The sequence below is a fragment of the Limulus polyphemus genome, unplaced genomic scaffold, assembly GCF_000517525.1.
Source record: "Limulus polyphemus unplaced genomic scaffold, Limulus_polyphemus-2.1.2 Scaffold3926, whole genome shotgun sequence".
In the NCBI taxonomy this organism is placed as follows: domain Eukaryota; kingdom Metazoa; phylum Arthropoda; class Merostomata; order Xiphosura; family Limulidae; genus Limulus; species Limulus polyphemus.
In genome coordinates, this window is record NW_013669536.1 from 8,388 (window position 1) to 26,257 (window position 17,870).

At 32.1% G+C, this 17,870-nt stretch overlaps 1 protein-coding gene across 1 annotated transcript in view; it reads left to right on the top strand.

Annotated features, from left to right (window-relative positions):
- Positions 1-17,870, top strand: part of LOC106470290 (MORC family CW-type zinc finger protein 2-like) — a gene marked incomplete at both ends in the record, with an annotated part of 104,201 nt that overhangs the window by 8,140 nt on the left and 78,191 nt on the right. The window contains 4 exons of the mRNA XM_013930836.2: positions 2,368-2,591; positions 3,091-3,127; positions 3,708-3,756; positions 5,077-5,162. Coding sequence (XP_013786290.2) covers positions 2,368-2,591; positions 3,091-3,127; positions 3,708-3,756; positions 5,077-5,162 — 396 coding nt within the window. The remainder of the gene's footprint in view (positions 1-2,367; positions 2,592-3,090; positions 3,128-3,707; positions 3,757-5,076; positions 5,163-17,870) is intronic.

Consider the following 17,870-nt stretch of genomic DNA (forward strand, 5'->3'; position numbering starts at 1 on the left):
TTTTCACACATTTACGCCTATACCAATGCGAAATCCTAACCACCAAGTAAGATAACTGGCAAGTTTATTGGATAGGATATAACTTTATACTTTGTACAGAGCCATATCATAGATATTTTCTCTCACTTTTATAAAGTACTTAGACAATTCTTCTGCAACCACTGTATTGTAAAGAATCCAGCAAATTTTATCCCACAGTGTTCTCAGAGCAGCGATCCAAATAGTTTCTCTAGGATACTTCTGCTTTTTGACTTATTGGATCAGCCCAAACTTTCTACAAAGTCATAAACATTTTATAATACTTTAGACAATTGTCGTTGTAAGCACTATACCAATAACACGTTGATATATCCTTTCCCACTGTGTTTTCAAAGCACAGAAAATTCTGAGAATGAACTTAATTGATATTGACGGTGTCAAAGTACTCAAAATATGGTAACACCTGAACAGGAACGGTGATTCATTGCTTTATATTTGGCAGGTTTCTACTTCAGGTGCTAACAGTAGAATAACAATAGGAAATAGGTGTAAAAAAAGGTTAGAAGAAAGTCTCAGGAGATTTACTTGGAACTTTACATTTTGTTTCTTCTGATTTCTAACTCATCTACTAACAATAAAATAACTACAGAAAAGGTGAAAGTGTAAACTCAGACCATAAGTACTTGAAATTTTATAATCACTACTAACAATACTATACATTTTTCTTTTTCAATCTTTATTTTTGTTATACTTTGAATACTTACCTACAACCTGGAAAAATAAGTATAATGTTACAGTACAAAAAATAATAAATAAAAAAGAAAGCTTTACTGAAGAAAGAAAATGTTTGATATTTAGTTATGAGGATTTTATTTTTTCATTTGTTTTAACTGTTTATTATTATAAAAGTAACTAAAATCTTAAAAATAGAAAGTTGTTAGATAAGATAATGAAAGAAAAATAATAAAAACCTTCATGGAGTATATGCGGCAGAAGCTTTTGCATTACGCTGTTCAATAGGGTCGTGTCAATGTACGTGCGCCATGTAATTTTCAACTTCTATCAGGGTATTTTTAGTCAGACACAGTTCAAAAGTCAATAAAACAAAATTAATAAATATAAATAGATTTATACTGTTACAAGATATAAGCTGTTTAGAATAAACATTTGTGGTTTCCTATTACGACTTGTAGTTATTCTAGAACAAAAAAAGTAAGTTAGATTTATTTCCTAATTTTTATGATGGTTATGGGGTCGGTCAAATCGATCAACACCATATGGAATTAATATTGATAAAATAACAGAATAAATATAAAGTTTTTATTTAAAAAACATTTGGTTATCTAGAAGGATATAGAGATTACGCAAATGAAACTTGACTGATTTCAGTTAAAGAAAAATATTTTTAATCTTAAAATAAAAATTACTTTGTATATTGAATAATCAACATTCTGACAGATAAAAATCAAGAGCAAATCTTTAATAAAAAAATCCTAAACACAGATATCTTATGTATGAAATCCTTGTAATGTTTACTAATAATCTGCAAAATTTTTTAAAGACTTGTGTACATTTTCAAAACTTACAGTACAATTACTCTCATAGATACTTTCCTGGTTACGAGCTGGGTCAATTCCACCCAGCCTGTAATGGAAGGGTAAATATTTATGATAAATTGTATATTGATATTGGTGTTAAGTCTCCTGTCCAATCACTTGTTTAGTAACTGTGTTTTGGTAAGTGTTGAATATATTTCTGAGTGTTATTGTGAATACATTTTTTGTTATTATTGAACCCTGATTGTAGCAGTGTGTTAATTTTAGACTGTTGCAGTATTATGCCAACTTACTCTACTTTACACCCATGTAGATTAATAAATGGGTAACTTTGTTCGTGTTAGTTCTACTTTAAACATACCATAGATTAATGAACAGGCAGTAGGCCTAGTTCTCGTTTACAATGACTGCATTTTTAAACATTTAGTAAGCTGACTTAGTTCTACTTCAAATGCAATGTAGATTAATAAACAGGTAGTAGACTTAGTTTATGTTAGTTGTATTTTACACTCACTGTAGATTAATGAACAGGCAATAGACTTACTTCATGCTAGTTCTATTTTAACACTTATTGTAGATTAACTAATAGAAAGTAAACTGAGTTCATCATAGTTCTACTTTGTCCTCACTGTGCATTAGAGAACGTGTACCATTTGTACATAATTGAAATACTAATGTTGTATGTGAGTTTTTGCTTAATTCCTACTAAAAGTTTTATATGGTAATTTTGTAAATTTAAAGAACTGTTATATGATGTATGAAATGTTTATTTTTTCAATATGTATTTCAGTTCCATTACTGGATTAATTAAATATTTTTTACATAAATGTAGCATAACTGTAGGCGAAGGCAGAATTGAGTGGAACTCCTTTCGAGCTTACACTTCCATTCTCTACTGTAACCCTCGTATGAAAATACAAATACAGGGCAAGAAAGTTCGAACCCGACAGCTTACCCAAGAGCTGTATAAACCACATTGTTATTGGTACACTTCTGCTCATTTTCGAGCTCGATCTGTGCAGGATGCTAAAAAGGCTGCACAAGAGGCTCATTTTGGTATGTAGAATTTTTCTGATCATTAAATAAAAATTAACTAAAGATAGGAATAAAATTGTTCCTCTGTTTGTATAAACTATTTGTCTATGTTATGGCTTTATTCATATAGACTGTTAGGTAACTGTCAGTAGATAGATAATAGTGAACATTAATAATAAGTAATAGCAGTGATGGCTTTATTTTTTATAACTTGTAATTTTTTTATTCTATAAGATAATATCAGAGAACATAAGTAGATAGAAAGTATAATTTCAAATGAATGTGATTATTTATATTTTTTTACCCATAAGTGACATAAAGAAAATGGACACACATTTCCTTAGATGTTATATCTTATTGTTTTCCTTTTCTTGGAGGTAATACTTTTGGATACCCTGTTTCCTTCATTGTTTGAGGTCTAGCACCTAGGAAATAACGTGTTTCAACTTTGATAAATAACTAGCGAAAAAACAATGAAACATTTTTGATTAATTATTCTTACACATGTACTTTGTTTCAGTTGAAATGAAACTTAAAGAAGCTGAGAGCAAAGCAAGGTAAAACTTTCTTAGAAAACAATATAAGAACTTAAGGAGATTTAGAGTATATTAGATAATTGAAAGATTAATGTCAGAGTGTTATTTGTATGTAAATATTCTCTTGAATATTTAATGAGTTGTCTATCAGTATTGCTAAAAATACCTTTTTCAGCCTTTTATAAAATTTATGCATTGTTTATTTTTACGGACTTAAAATACTTTTTATTTTGAATAAAAACTTAGATAAAGTTTTGTACCTAAAAATGACATTTGAATTGCGTTTTTATTTAAAATCAAACCATCAATTACAAACCATTTTGTAAAATCTGAAAACTTTTAATAAATATGTTTGTTTCTTGTTTTTTTACTTTGTGGTGAAGGTTAGATATTGTAAATATTCCAAGCAGGTTTGTGTGATCATAAACTACATGAAAAGTTGTGTTTGTATAACATCATTATATTATAAAATATGTTCTTTTAGTGATGTGTTTTGCAGGAGAATTGTTTATTGAGAAATGTCAGATTTAGCATCCGTGTGTGTCAAATATCTTTAAGTGTATCTTTAATGAGAAGAGTTACATTTTTTCTTGGTTTGTAGACATTTGGAAAAAGATTATGATTGTAAACTTCAGGAAAAAAATCTAAGAGTGAGTGCCATTTCTTTATTCTTGTATTTATGATTAGTTCTTTAGTTTATTTTGTTCCTGAACTACAAAATTGTTATCAAAATCAGAAGGTACAATATGTTTACAAATATGAGACATTTGAATGGGATAAAGCTTTTGATAACATGTACCTTTGAATCAAAACTTGAAAGTACCTGGTTGTTAAGGAAGTTTCTGTGCACAATTAGACACTTGTTTACTTGTAAAAAAATATATTACTATATCCAGAGAGTGCTATAAGAGCTCAGTTATTTTATACAAGTTAATAAGGAGAGTGTCAGTACTGATTACATATATAGTTTTCCCATTTATGTAAGCTACAAATGATTACAATTAGATGACGTGCTATGACTTTTCACCACATTATAACATTTATCTATTGTAAGATTTTCTCTTCTGTACTGGAGTTTTTTGACAATCATCTATACACTGAACATTTAAATAATGAGTAATTAGCCTGTTCAACAAGAGCTAAGAAGAAGTTAATGAGCTGTGATTTTTTTAAATTGTTGTTGTTGTAGGGACTATCTGAAAACTACAGAGACTGAAAATATCAGAAATATTCCTGTGAACAAATTACTCGAGTGTATTTTTTTATGTTTGAGATTATAATTACAAAAATTCAAAGTGCTCCATATACTGATTCATGAGAAATATGTTACAATTAGAACTTAAAATTTTATTATATTTAATTTTTTTCACATATGTGAATGGCTGTGTGGAAATGTAAACATTTCCTGTGTAATATTCTTGAATAATAAATAAGTTTTAAAGATTTAATGATATAAAAACATGTCAACAATAATCATTTGTATATGTTAAATTGTCCAACATTTCTAAAGTTAGCTTGATTTTTATTCAACAATGATTCTTGCTATATTACAACAGCAGCGCATACCGCCTGAATGGCTTTATTAGTTACACAAAGTGTCTTGCCATAGAATCATATCCAACAGCTATCAGCTACCGAAGCTATGTTTCTATAGTAACATGTATAATGGCTTTCACAAATGTAGTTCAACAATGATTCTTGCTATATTACAACAGCAGCGCATACCGCCTGAATGGCTTTATTAGTTACACAAAGTGTCTTGCCATAGAATCATATCCAACAGCTATCAGCTACCGAAGCTATGTTTCTATAGTAACATGTATAATGGCTTTCACAAATGTAGCCGCATGCAAGCTTTTACCCATGTTATCATGAAAACTATATCTAGTTACTTGTATGGTTTTTATGTGGTATGAATGTGCAGAGTGTTGCAGACATTGAAAGTTTCAAACATTGTACATGTATTTCAGTACAAGCTGAGAAAAGCTCAGATGGCAGCTGCTGATATGGCTGAGGAGTATAAGTTGAAGAAATTACATTCAGACATTAAGCAAAAGTAAGTCAAATTATGGAATTTATCATTCTAATTTTAAATTTCTAGTTCAGTGGAGAATAGCTTTAACTTATATATATAAGTTTAAAGTTCATGTTTAGCAAAGAAAAGCATCTTCAAATTATTTTAATATCTTGGAGAAATAAATTCAATATATGCATTAATTCTTAAGTTTATGAAATCATGATTACCTATAGAATTTTACAAGCTAGATTTGCTATAATTTTTATCTTTAAATTTATCACATATAATGTACAGTTATATTTTAAAGAATAACACTTAAACATTATGATAGCAATCACTCCTCAGTTTGATGAAATGGTAGTGTATCCTGTTGTTATAACAGGTAAAGTTAAAGATAGTTTTTCCAACTTGAAAATAAAATGTAAGCTGACTTCACTGTTACATTGAAAACAGTTAAAAGCAAGAGCTTCCTTATGTTGTTACAATGTAATAAAGTAGTGTTTATATACAGTTAGAATTAGGTCTAGAAAAAACACTTTTGTTGTTACAATGTAATAAGTAGTGCTTATATACAGTTAGAGTTAGGTCTAGAAGAAACACTTTTGTTGTTTCAATGTAATAAGTAGTGTTTATATACAGTTAGAATTAGGTCTAGAAGAAACACTCTTTTGTTGTTACAATATAATAAGTAGTGTTTATATACAGTTAGAATTAGGTCTAGAAGAAACACTCTTTTGTTGTTACAATATAATAAGTAGTGTTTATATACAGTTAGAATTAGGTCTAGAAGAAACATTCTTGTTGTTACAATGTAATAAATAGTGTTTATATACCATTAGAGTTAGGTCTAGAAGAAACACTCTTTTGTTGTTTCAATGTAATAAGTAGTGTTTATATACAATTAGAATTAGGTCTAGAAGAAACACTGTTTTGTTGTTATAATGTAATAAGTAGTGTTTATATACAATTAGAATTAGGTCTAGAAGAAACACTGTTTTGTTGTTATAATGTAATAAGTAGTGTTTATATACAATTAGAATTAGGTCTAGAAGAAACACTCTTTTGTTTTTCTCTATTTAAGTTTGTTTACCAAGTAAAATCCTAGGGGTTGTGTTGACAGGCTGTGAGCCCTTACAGGTGTTGCTTGTGTTCTACTGATTCTTTTCTTTTTGTAGCTACAACATATGGTACTTAGTTTTCCAACAGACTTGTTCATATTTTTTTCTGAATGTTGATGAATACTTTCCATAGTTGCCATTTTTTGCATTATCGGTATAAAGGAGGTCAATATCTCACTTGTAGAATTGTTTCAAGTTTCATATAGGTTACAAACAAGGTTTGTATTGACAGGTTTTCTTACAAACCTTTCAATTTCTCATTTAACTTTATCTCTGCATGACCTTGCACATACATCCAAGTGATGGTTTTATTGTGCATTTGCTTTGCTTTCCGTCATCCATTTGGACCAACCACTCTGAATTTTGTGTAGTACTACCTATAAGCCAGTTTCAGTGCACAATTAGACCTGGAGACAATTGTTTATTTGTGAAAAAATAAATTCTCATATCCAGAGAGTGCTCAGTTGTTTTATATACTGGTTAATAAGAAAAGTGTCAGTACTGATTACATGTATATTTTTTCCCATATATATATATATCTATGTGTCAGTATCAGGTATTATGTTGGTGGCATTGTCTATTGTTTTCAGCAATCCTGAAGAACATTGCTTTATGGTTTCGAACTTCATCCTTGTGCCACTTGTGAAAAGTTTGAATGCTTTATGTAGAATGTTGTTGCTCCATGAAATGATGAATATCCGACCAACTCACTTGCTATTTGTGGTGTTGAAACCATCTGTGGCTATAAGAATAGATGACTATCCACCATGGACATTAAATAGGTGCTGACAGGCTTTTTGTGCTTCATCCTTTATGTAGTCTGTTCATTTTCTGTCTTGGCTGATTTCCACAGTTCCACTGTTGTGAAATGTTTAATCCACATTGGGTCATTTGAGATTTAGTGGTGACTAATTATATCAATGGTAACTGTATGGGATCTGTCCATCCATCCACGAGTGTGTCCTAAAGCATCTATTAGAAGTCCCCTGCTTGGTTGGTTTATGTGGGGTCATTATGGAGCTGGAATGTTCCAGTTGAAAAGGGCAGTGACTCAATGATGTAATGCATGATCTTTGTACTGTAAGGACTTAGTGAAGAAGTTTGCTTATAAATATTGTTTTTGCTATGCAATGCTGCCGAGGCTTGTGAATTGTAATAGGATCTTGATGAGGGTGGGTTCATTCCATGACCAGTCTTAAACATATTTTGTATCTTTTTCAATCTTATCTAGCTGTGTAGCACTCATACTGATTATTGGTGGTGCATATTCCAGGATGGAGCAGATAAGACTGTCTTAGAGCATAAGCAGGTGATGTTCATTATCCCGATGTAATTTTTAGTGTTTATTTTAGAGGGATGGAAGTGTCTACAGAGAATGGTGATGTTTCATCTTTATCTGCGTGTATGTTTTTGAATAGGCAGAACACGGTTATGGCTTATTAACCCTTCCGTTGTGGGCTGGGTGAAATCCACCCAGCTCATAACCACAAAAGTATCCATGAGAGTAATTATACTATGATTTTTGATAATGTACACAAAACTTTGCAGGCTATTGGTAAACATTACAAGGCTTTCATACACAAAATATCAGGTTTTTAAGTTAAGTATTTAGATTTTTTAATTAAAGATTTTATTGTAAAATTTGTTTTATCAGAATGTTGACTATCCAACATGCAAAGTTATTTTAATTTTAAGATGAAAAATACTTTTATGAATTGGAACATTTTCAAATTTCACGTGTGAAATCTTTATAACCTCCAGATAATTATCAAGTTTTTCTAGAAAAAACTTTATTTTATCTGTTATTATCTGTAATGTATCTCTGTGTGGGTTGGTTTGATTTGACCAGCTTCATAACCCCCCAATAAAAAAATTAGGAAACACAAATGTTTAGTCTAAATAGCTGAAATTTCATAACAGTATACATTTATATATATATATTTAGTATTTTTATTATATTGACCTTTCAGCTGTGCCTGTCTAACATTACAGAAGCTACAATGACGAGTTGTACATGCACTCATGTTACCACATCCAAGAATATAAAACTGGCCCTTACAAAGTGACCTGTCTTGGCTGTGTTTTAGTAGACTAGTATTTTGTAAAATACAGTCACATTTCAGTTTTAATACATTATATATGTATACACATTATTACTACTTAAAATAAGTTCTTAAATTTCAGTGATTTTTCTTAAAACATAGAACAGTAAATAAAGAATTGTAGAAAATAATTATTTCTTCTAGTTATGATCTTTGAACTCGTTTGCTGCTTGCCGTAGGTTGCTGAGCCTTATCAAAATTTGCAACAAAATAATGACGACAAAATAATTTTTTTAAGTGTTACATATATATTTTGAAATAACAAAAAATCATATATTACAATATCAATACCATCGAATTCCACTATAATTTATCAAGTTTAGTTACTAAGCTGTATTTGGGTCCAAAAAATATAAAATTTCAAGCTCACTAAAGACTTACCTTATCATTTGAAATCTGCCATTAAAAGAAAAGATTTCCTGCATAAATACTTTGCAAAGGCTCGGAGAACCACATGGGGGACATTCTGAGTTTTTAAATCGTTATTCACACATCATAGACAGAAGTAGGTGGACGTAAGCGTTTTCAAAAATGGAAAGAAGTGGATGGTGCCACTGTGTTTGATTCAGTAAATGTAGTGATATCTCAGCAAATAGAAGAGGTAGGAGGTTCTTATTTTAGATTCTAGCTTGGCAATATCAGTAATTTGAGTTCTTAATTCGTAAGAAATTATAGACTTTGTATTTGGACATCACAAACATATGATTTGAACCAACGCTGCATTCAACATACCACACGACACACAAAAATTGATATTTAGTATTTTTTTTTTAATATTTACTTTCAATTGAATCATACTAAAATTTGAATTATAATCTACCATTTGATACCAAACTTATTGACATAATACATAATAGTAGTTCAATATGATATTGAATGCAAGTCAACAAACATAATATGATATGGCTAAAAGCTTAAAATTCAAGTAACTTGTGTATATATTCGAATATTAAAATCTATAAATGAACAAAGTTTTATAATACACATTTGAAATTTTATTTAAACTGATCAACGATTTAAAGGTCACTATACATGTTTCAATGTAGTTTCACATCATCTTCAGGAGTGTGAAAAACAGTTAGTGTGTGCTATATAAGTACAAAAGCCATGGTCATGTGTCTACTAGTTTATAATTCAAAAAAGATTACACCATCTACATACTTTCTGATTTTCTAACCCTTCATCCTTATTTAAGATCAATTTGTTTTTGCCTCGTTTTATTATTTCAGTGGTTTCTCTAATATTTTTAGCAGTCATATTTGATTGAGGCAAAATAACTATTTTTTTTTCACTGGATGATATGTCCAGTTTAATTTACATGTTCAGCTAATGCAGAGTTTTCACTTTTGTTTTTAACTTTTTTTCCTTATGTTCATTTATTCTGAATTTTAAATTTCTTCTAGTTTGACCAATGTATGCATGACCACATTCACATTGAACTTCATATATACCTGTTTTTGCCATTAGATTTATTTCATCTTTAGTTTATTTAATATTTGACAAATTTTGTTCAATGGTCTGTATATGGCAATAAGATTTTTCATTTGGTTTTTGAATTTATGAAACATTTGACATGGTAAACCTGGGAAATATGGTAAAAAAAAATATTTCTTTTTTGTTTATTTTATCAGATGTTAATCTTAGTTTACTTTTTTGTTCCACATTTATTTTGTTAAAGTTCTTCATGGTTCTATCAACAATATCTCTATCTAATGGTACATGTTTAATAAGTAACAATTCATTTTTTAAATCTGCTGAATTAGAACATAGTTATAAAGACCTGTAAACATAACAGTAAAAAGCTAACTTTTGTTACGACTTTGGATGACGTGATTCTTGGTGTGGCGACACGATAACAGAAAATGGTTTACGATAGACCGTATTTTCTAACTTATTCTTGTTTTTCTTAACAAGTATGTCCAAAAATTGTAAGCTGTTGTTTTCTTCAACTTTGTGAATAAATTTAATAGAGGGTACGAGATGATTTCTACTAATTTGTCTTTACCATGCCGCCACACCACGAATGTTTCATTGACATACCTAATCCATATTCTTGGTTTTAAGTTTGGCATTCTGTAAAGCATTAGTTTCAAACCTATCCATAAAAAGATCACACAACAAAGGAGATAATGAAGAACCCATAGCTAGGAGCTATGAGTTTTCAACACAACATTTTGTTAAATTTATCATGTTTAAAATTTTAAAGACTGGTACGTTACTTATACGCGTAATTTGTCTTCAAAACAATTGATAGCTGTATCAATAGGTACTTTCATGAATAGTAATACAATATCAAAAGGCACATGTATATCATTACTATTTAGATTTGCCTTACGTATTTGTTCAACAAATTCTAAGGAATTTTTAATGGTATAAATATTTTCATCACTCAAGAAAGAATACTTGCATGCTTTTACAACCGTTGATCGGTATAAATAAATATTTTTATTGTATATTATAAAATGTTTCTGGATTTTAATATGGTTGTGGCTTTGTAAAATTGGTGACAGTTCTTGTGTCATTGCACTATTTGTCCACCTTGTAACTTGCTTTCTATTTTAGTTTTGTTAGAGTCTCTACTATCCACCAGAATGTTGTTAACAAAGTTTAGCACAAATTACTCGTCCTATACTAGTGCCTATTCTGAGTATTTGGTCAAAAAGACTAGGCACCTGGAATTTATTATAGGCATATTACAGATCTAAAGCTACAGCCCAGGTGTTCTTACCAGCTTCAAATTCTTGTCATGAATCAGATGCAAATTCAGCAGTATTAATCCAGGTTTCTCTAGGGCTTTGGTTTTGCTAGGGTTTTGGAAAAGTCATGGAAAATGAAAATTTTCTTCTGACATTATTATAAGCCAGTGTTTTCCATAATTTTGTTTATTTGATGATAGCATCATATAATATCCCATGGTGACAATCTTCTAAGCAAGTGTATGCATGAATAACAGCAGAATTACCTCAACAGTAAAAGGTTGAATGAGGCTGTCGATGTTCGAGTCTCTCCATCAAGCACTTGTGTTATCACGATTCATCCATTTTTTTTCCGATATTATTTTTATGTTCTGTGGTATTGACTTGAATATGTACATGCAAAAATTTGATGGGCAAATGTATATTTAACAATACATGGCTTCTGAAGGATGAGCACAAGGGATGGCTTGTTACTAGTGCACATCATCAAGAAGCTTGTTGCAATTTGTGCCATAAAAAGTTCAGTGTTGGCAATATGAGCGAGTCCATGGTGATAAACCATATGAAGAAGAAATAGCACGAGGCTAAAGTGCATAAATTGCACTCATAAACAGCAGCCATGCCAACCATGCGCAGTTTGATATTGTCTGAATCTAGGCTAATGCCAGATAGAACATCAACAGTTAGGCCTACTGTTGTGACAAATCATCATGACCTCATAGTCCAGCAAGTAAGTGAATAATATTCCAAAGTTAAATTGAGTATTAAAGAGAATGTGCTGAATTTCATGGATTTAAATGCACAATATAATATAACAAAGTTGTGATATTTGGCAATTAGCCTTTGGACGATTTACTTCTTTTCATCTCGGTTTCGGCACCTCATTATTCAATTTATTCATTACAGGGTAGACTGGATTCATATGCTTGAAAAGAAGATTTTGTGGGTCCTGAAGACCATTGTTAGTTGGCACAGTTACAAAAGGTGTGAAAACATAAATGAATTGTTTAAAAAGATGTTCACAGATAGTAAAATTGCATATAAGTTCTCTTGTGGACAGAAAAAATGTGCATATGTGGCTTGTTTTGGATTGCCCCAATATATATAAAGTCACATTTCTGTCAGAAGCTTCAAAAATGTACATACTTTTCTTGTATGATGATCCTTAAATGGTAAAAACCAAAAGGATCAACTTGATGTGTACCTTTGGTACTTTGACTCTGAAAAAAATCTTGTGATGACTAGATTTCTTGATTCTGCATTTCTCGGCCACAACTGGCTAGTAATCTCTGAAGCCAGTTCTTGCAGCTGACAAAAGAGCTTAATCTTATTTATCTTTTGCAAATAGGGATGGATGTTAACTGGTTGTTCCATGAGAAATTATAATCATGGTTAAAAACTACAAATCCAGATCTGTTTTTAATCAACATTGGGTCTTGTGGTCTCCACACACACAATGGGGCTCTTTGTACTGCTTTAAATGCCTCTGATTGGGATTTAAAAGCAATATTTAAATCAATGTACCACCATTTCATAGATTCTGCAGCCAGAAGGGGAGACTTTGAGAAAATTACTGTGAAATCTTAAACAAATGATATCCTTTTCAAAGGATATCAAAGTTATCATTTCATATTTTGATATCTGATAAACTATCTCTCCATTTCTCACAAAATGTCAGACTGACCATCTTGTACTGCCTTTTGTTAGCTGTGATCTTGAGTTTATGATCAGAAACCTTTTGATAAGGGTTGTAAAACACGACGTGCTATCCAAAGCAGACACTGCATTTAAATTGTTGACAATTGACTTAAGCAATACAGAAAATATCAAATCAACTAAGAATGTCAATATTGGTTTTTGTGCAACAAAAAATATGAAAGTATTGATTGCCATAGTGAAGACAACTCCAAGAGACAAGCTTTCATTTTACAATGAGTGTTTGTGTGTTTTTATCTTTTTAATTGAGAAATTGCTAATGAAATGTGTATTGAAATACTCATTTACTCGTGATGTTGCCTGTTTTTCTCCTCTAAAAATGGCCTCGGATGTGATGGATAGTAAGGCTCTTTTTCAGTGTGTACTCTCCACTCTTGCCAATTTGAAACATCTCAAAGCAGAAGAATGTGATAACTTTATAAGACAGTATGACTTACTTTTGTCTCAGGTTGTGAAGCCAAATTCCTACATCTTCAAGGATTTTGACCTCAAAACTAACAGGCTTGACTGCTTTTTGTTCAAATACATGGGCCAAGCTACAGATAATGAGTTCTTATGGTGTGTTGTCAAACTCATTTTGATACTGTCTCATGGCCAAAAACTGCTTAAAGGAGCTTTTCTGTGAATTAATGGTTAATGCTTCAAAACATGAAGCCCCCCAGTGGCACAGCGGTATGTCTGCAGACTTACAACGCTAGAAACTAGGTTTCGATACCCATGGTGGGCAGAGCACAGATAGCCCATTGTGTAGCTTTTTGCATAACTACAAACAAAACAAACAAAACATGAAGGATGTCTCCCTTGTTGATCAGTGATTAATCTATTATTATGTGCAGTCATTTGGAGGTATTCTGGAAGTCTCTTTTTTTTTGAAGAAACTGTTCAATGCCGCTCAAAGTGGTAGACAGATATATAACCAATATCTTGAGCTAGAGAGGGAGAAAGTTGAACTGAATTAAAAGGCACAGAAAAAGAAACTTATCTTTGAGGATATTCAAAACTTAAAGTGAAATGCCAAAGATTTGAAATAGATACAGCATCATTAACTGAAGCTGCTTATGATCTTGCTAACAAAGCAATGTGACGGATTTGGCAAGTCTTTAGAATTAAATATTTTGCATGAAGAAATTGTAAAAAGAATTGTTAATCTATGTCCTATCATAATGTTTTACCTGTAGTCATACATGTATATACTTTCACATAATATACATTTGACCTCTGTGTTACAGAAAGGATGTGTTTTTGAAAAAACTTCTGTAATGCGAAATTCCGTAACTCGAACCTCACTTTTCCATTGACTCTCATGTTATAAGTGTAAATGACTCTTACAGAAATTTTTTTTCCACAAAAGTAATAACAACATACATACATACATAGTTTCACTCACCAAAAATAATAGTAGGTACCCAAAAATAATTAAATTTTACACAGGGAGGGAGAGGGAGACTTAGTACTGGTACTGTTGTCTTCCTCACCCTGTAAATCATGATCATCATCTTCATGTGGTGTAGGCTCAGCTCTTTTGACTAAGAATGCGTTAAGAGTTGTTTGCTGTTTCTGCTGCATCTTTCTGTTGTACAGCTCCTTGTAGTAGTGCATGACATTATCTGATCCTCTTGTAACTTGTAGGCTGTGTTAATGGCTGCTGCATCTTTTCGTTGTACAGCTCCTTGTAATAGTGCATGACATTATCTGGTCCTCTTGTAACTTGTAGGCTGTGTTAACGGCTGGGACCATTAGCACTATGGATTTGCACCACTTCTTCTATGAGGGCAAAGGATTGGCATAAGTGGTTGGTAGTCAACTGAAGCTGCGTGGGTGCTGTTTCAGTAATGTCCTCTTCTGCAACTCGCTCTTGTTCCAACGTTATCAGACCCTCACTCGACATATCCTCTCCATGGGACTTTAATAACTCAATCATATCATATTTGATGATATCTTCAAAACCAACCTGTCTTGCAAGTGCCACAATGTCTTGGTGAACTTTCTGCTTGGTACCAACCCTTTAAAGTTGTTGGTACACTCAGACCATATGTTTTTCCATACACCATTCATAATGGACTCCTTCACTTCATCCCACGACTTGGTGATGTTGTCTGTTGCATCCACAATGTTATATTTCTTCCAGAAATCATGAAATGTAGGCCTATCCTCTCCATCAGTAGCTTTAATAAGTTGTTTCAGAATTCTCTGTAAGTAATATCTCTTAAAATTGAAGAGAACATCTTGATCCATTGGCTGGAACAATGCAGTTGTGTTTTTGGGGATGTACTCAACTCTTAGATTATCAGAAATACCATTCAAGTTCACCAAGTGGCTTGGTGCATTGTCTAAGATGACCATTGCTTTGTTGGCAATATTAAGTTTGGCACAGTACTTTTCAACAGCAGTACAGAAGAAATTGATGAACCAGTCTTGTAAAACACTTATAGCCCTCCAAACCTTCTTATTTGAGCACAAAATCACTGGTAAATTAAGCTTGGCATATTCCTTTAGAGCACTTGGAGTTTCAAAACTGTACACTAGTAAGGGCTTTAATTTAAAATCTCCACCAGCATTGCCACCCACAAGTAGTCAGATGATCTTTCGAAGCCTTGAACCTTGATGCAGACTTTTCTATCTGGCATGCATTTCCAGAATATCCCTGTTTCATCCACATTGAAGACTTGTTCTGGACTGTAACCCCCTTCATCAATAATTTTCTTGAGTTCATTAGAGTATCTGCATGCAGCTTCTACATCAACACTGCTTTATCTTGTGCAATTTATAGCACTTCTTGAACCTATCAAACCACCCTTTACTTGCCAGAAAGGGTTTTTCTTCAGAACTACCACTACCACTTTATTTGGTCATCAAATTAGCTTGTATAACCATTGTGTTTAATGGCACATTACGGTGGATTTGGTCCTCAATTCACACACTCAGGAGTCTTTTCATATTAAGCATCACTTCAGTTCTATGAAAATACAATGTACGAGTACTTAGAGGTATAGCTACTTTAGCTTTCGCCTTGATTTTTTCTTTATTATCATGTATTGTTCCCACTGTAGAGGTTGCAAGCCATAAAGTTTTGGCAATAGAGCTAAGTTTTTCTCTGGCATCAGATATCCTCCAAACATCAAGTTTCACATCCAAAGTAATTCCTTTCCATGCTTTCTTCATTGTATTACTTGCACTTGAACTTGATGGCCCCTTTCCAGATTTCTTGAATAAGGGTAATACACTCACTGTCTTGAAAAATTATGCAAAGAACAACTGCATGAACAAAGCATGCCACCTACATCACTGACAGTTGGAAATGTGCTCTGAAATTCTAAAAAATGATACTATTTTTAGCCAAATTGATTGCATTTTGTGTTTAAAAATACTTTATATTTACCTCAAAATTCCATGAGAGTGAATTTACAGTCCGTACCCCAGATTTATTGGTCATGATTCGTAATTTTCGTATGGGTGAAATTCCATAACTGGAATACCCGTAGTGCGAGGACAGACTGTATACAGAATAAATAGTTAATGTGGATTATATAATTTATTTCACATTATATTTGGTCTCGAAAATCAGTTTTGAGGGCCATGGAAAGTTCTGGAAAAGTCATGGAATTATGAATCATGGAAGGTGTAAGAACCATGACGTCACTCAGAATGGCAAAAGTGAAAGCAAGGTATCATGTTGTATAGCTTTTGAGTATGCATGTTAATAAACTGCTATAACAACGGATGAGTTCACTTTATGAAGGTAGAAGGGATGGGAGTTCATTAGAAGAAAGAAGTTAATAGATGCATCTTGACCTTGACTGCAACTAGAAGTAGGAAACAATGAACCTAATCTCATGGGGGGGGGGGGGACCAGAGTTGTACATCAGGATGCAAATTCAATTATTGTTTCAAGGCATTGGGACATCCATTTCAAAAATTGTACTTTCCTGACAAAGTCTGGACTTTGGTAGCAGTACTTTTTGATGTTGTTTCCATTCTTCAGTAGTGGAATGTGGAGAGAAATGTCCTCTCCGTTTAATGATTTCTCTACCCTTCCAGTTTGTGTAACACTATCTGTTACAGCTTTCAGATCAAAGCTGTGTTGGCAGTTAATCCAATATTACAGAAATTCATCTTCCCTAATGTTACATACAACTAGACTCCAAGTGATTTATCACTGGAATTTAATTTCCAACTTATTAGTCCCTGTTTCGGACCTGATGCCTTTTACATGTACTAGAACTAAACTGAAGCTGGATATAACATTAGATCTGTAATTAATCAAGTTATAGGTCTGTACTTGTTCCTACAGTTCATATCACAGTAACTCTAACTGTAGTTAAAAAACTATATACTATATCTATATCTAAGACACAGTTTCACTGTATTTAGGCACCTATAACTAAATACGAAGTAACACATTCATGGAAATATTACTGTCTACAATCTTTCATAAGAGCTTGTAGACCATAAATATATGAATGGCTGTAATTTTTTTTCCCATTTTCCCTCCATATCTCACTCTCTCATAATACGAAGTAACACATTCATGGAAATATTACTGTCTACAATCTTTCATAAGAGCTTGTAGACCATAAATATATGAATGGCAGTAATTTTTTTCCCTTTTTCCTCCATATCTCACTCTCTCATAATACGAAGTAACACATTCATGGAAATATTACTGTCTACAATCTTTCATAAGAGCTTGTAGACCATAAATATATGAATGGCAGTAATTTTTTTCCTTTTTTCCTCCATATCTCACTCTCTCCCCACATTCTTTCCTTTTTTATTGATAATTTAAAGAAGAGGAGATTGTATTCTTAACATAAAGAAGTGGAGATTAAGAACTGCTACTCATTACTTGACATTAAAAGTGATGGTGAAACTATAGTAACAGCAGGATTCAAAATTAGTGGGGGCTCGGGAGCCAATGGCCCCAAAAAATGCTAGCGGGCTCCTAAAAAGTGTCTGCTAGGTGCTCCGTGTGACCCCTTAAAATCAAAAGAGCCAATAAAAGTTTGACTCCACATAAATTGATCTAAGTGTTTCTTAACCAAGCGAACTTATGACAAACCATGAATGGACCTTCCCAAATTTACATACACTCATCAGTCATATACAATCCACAAA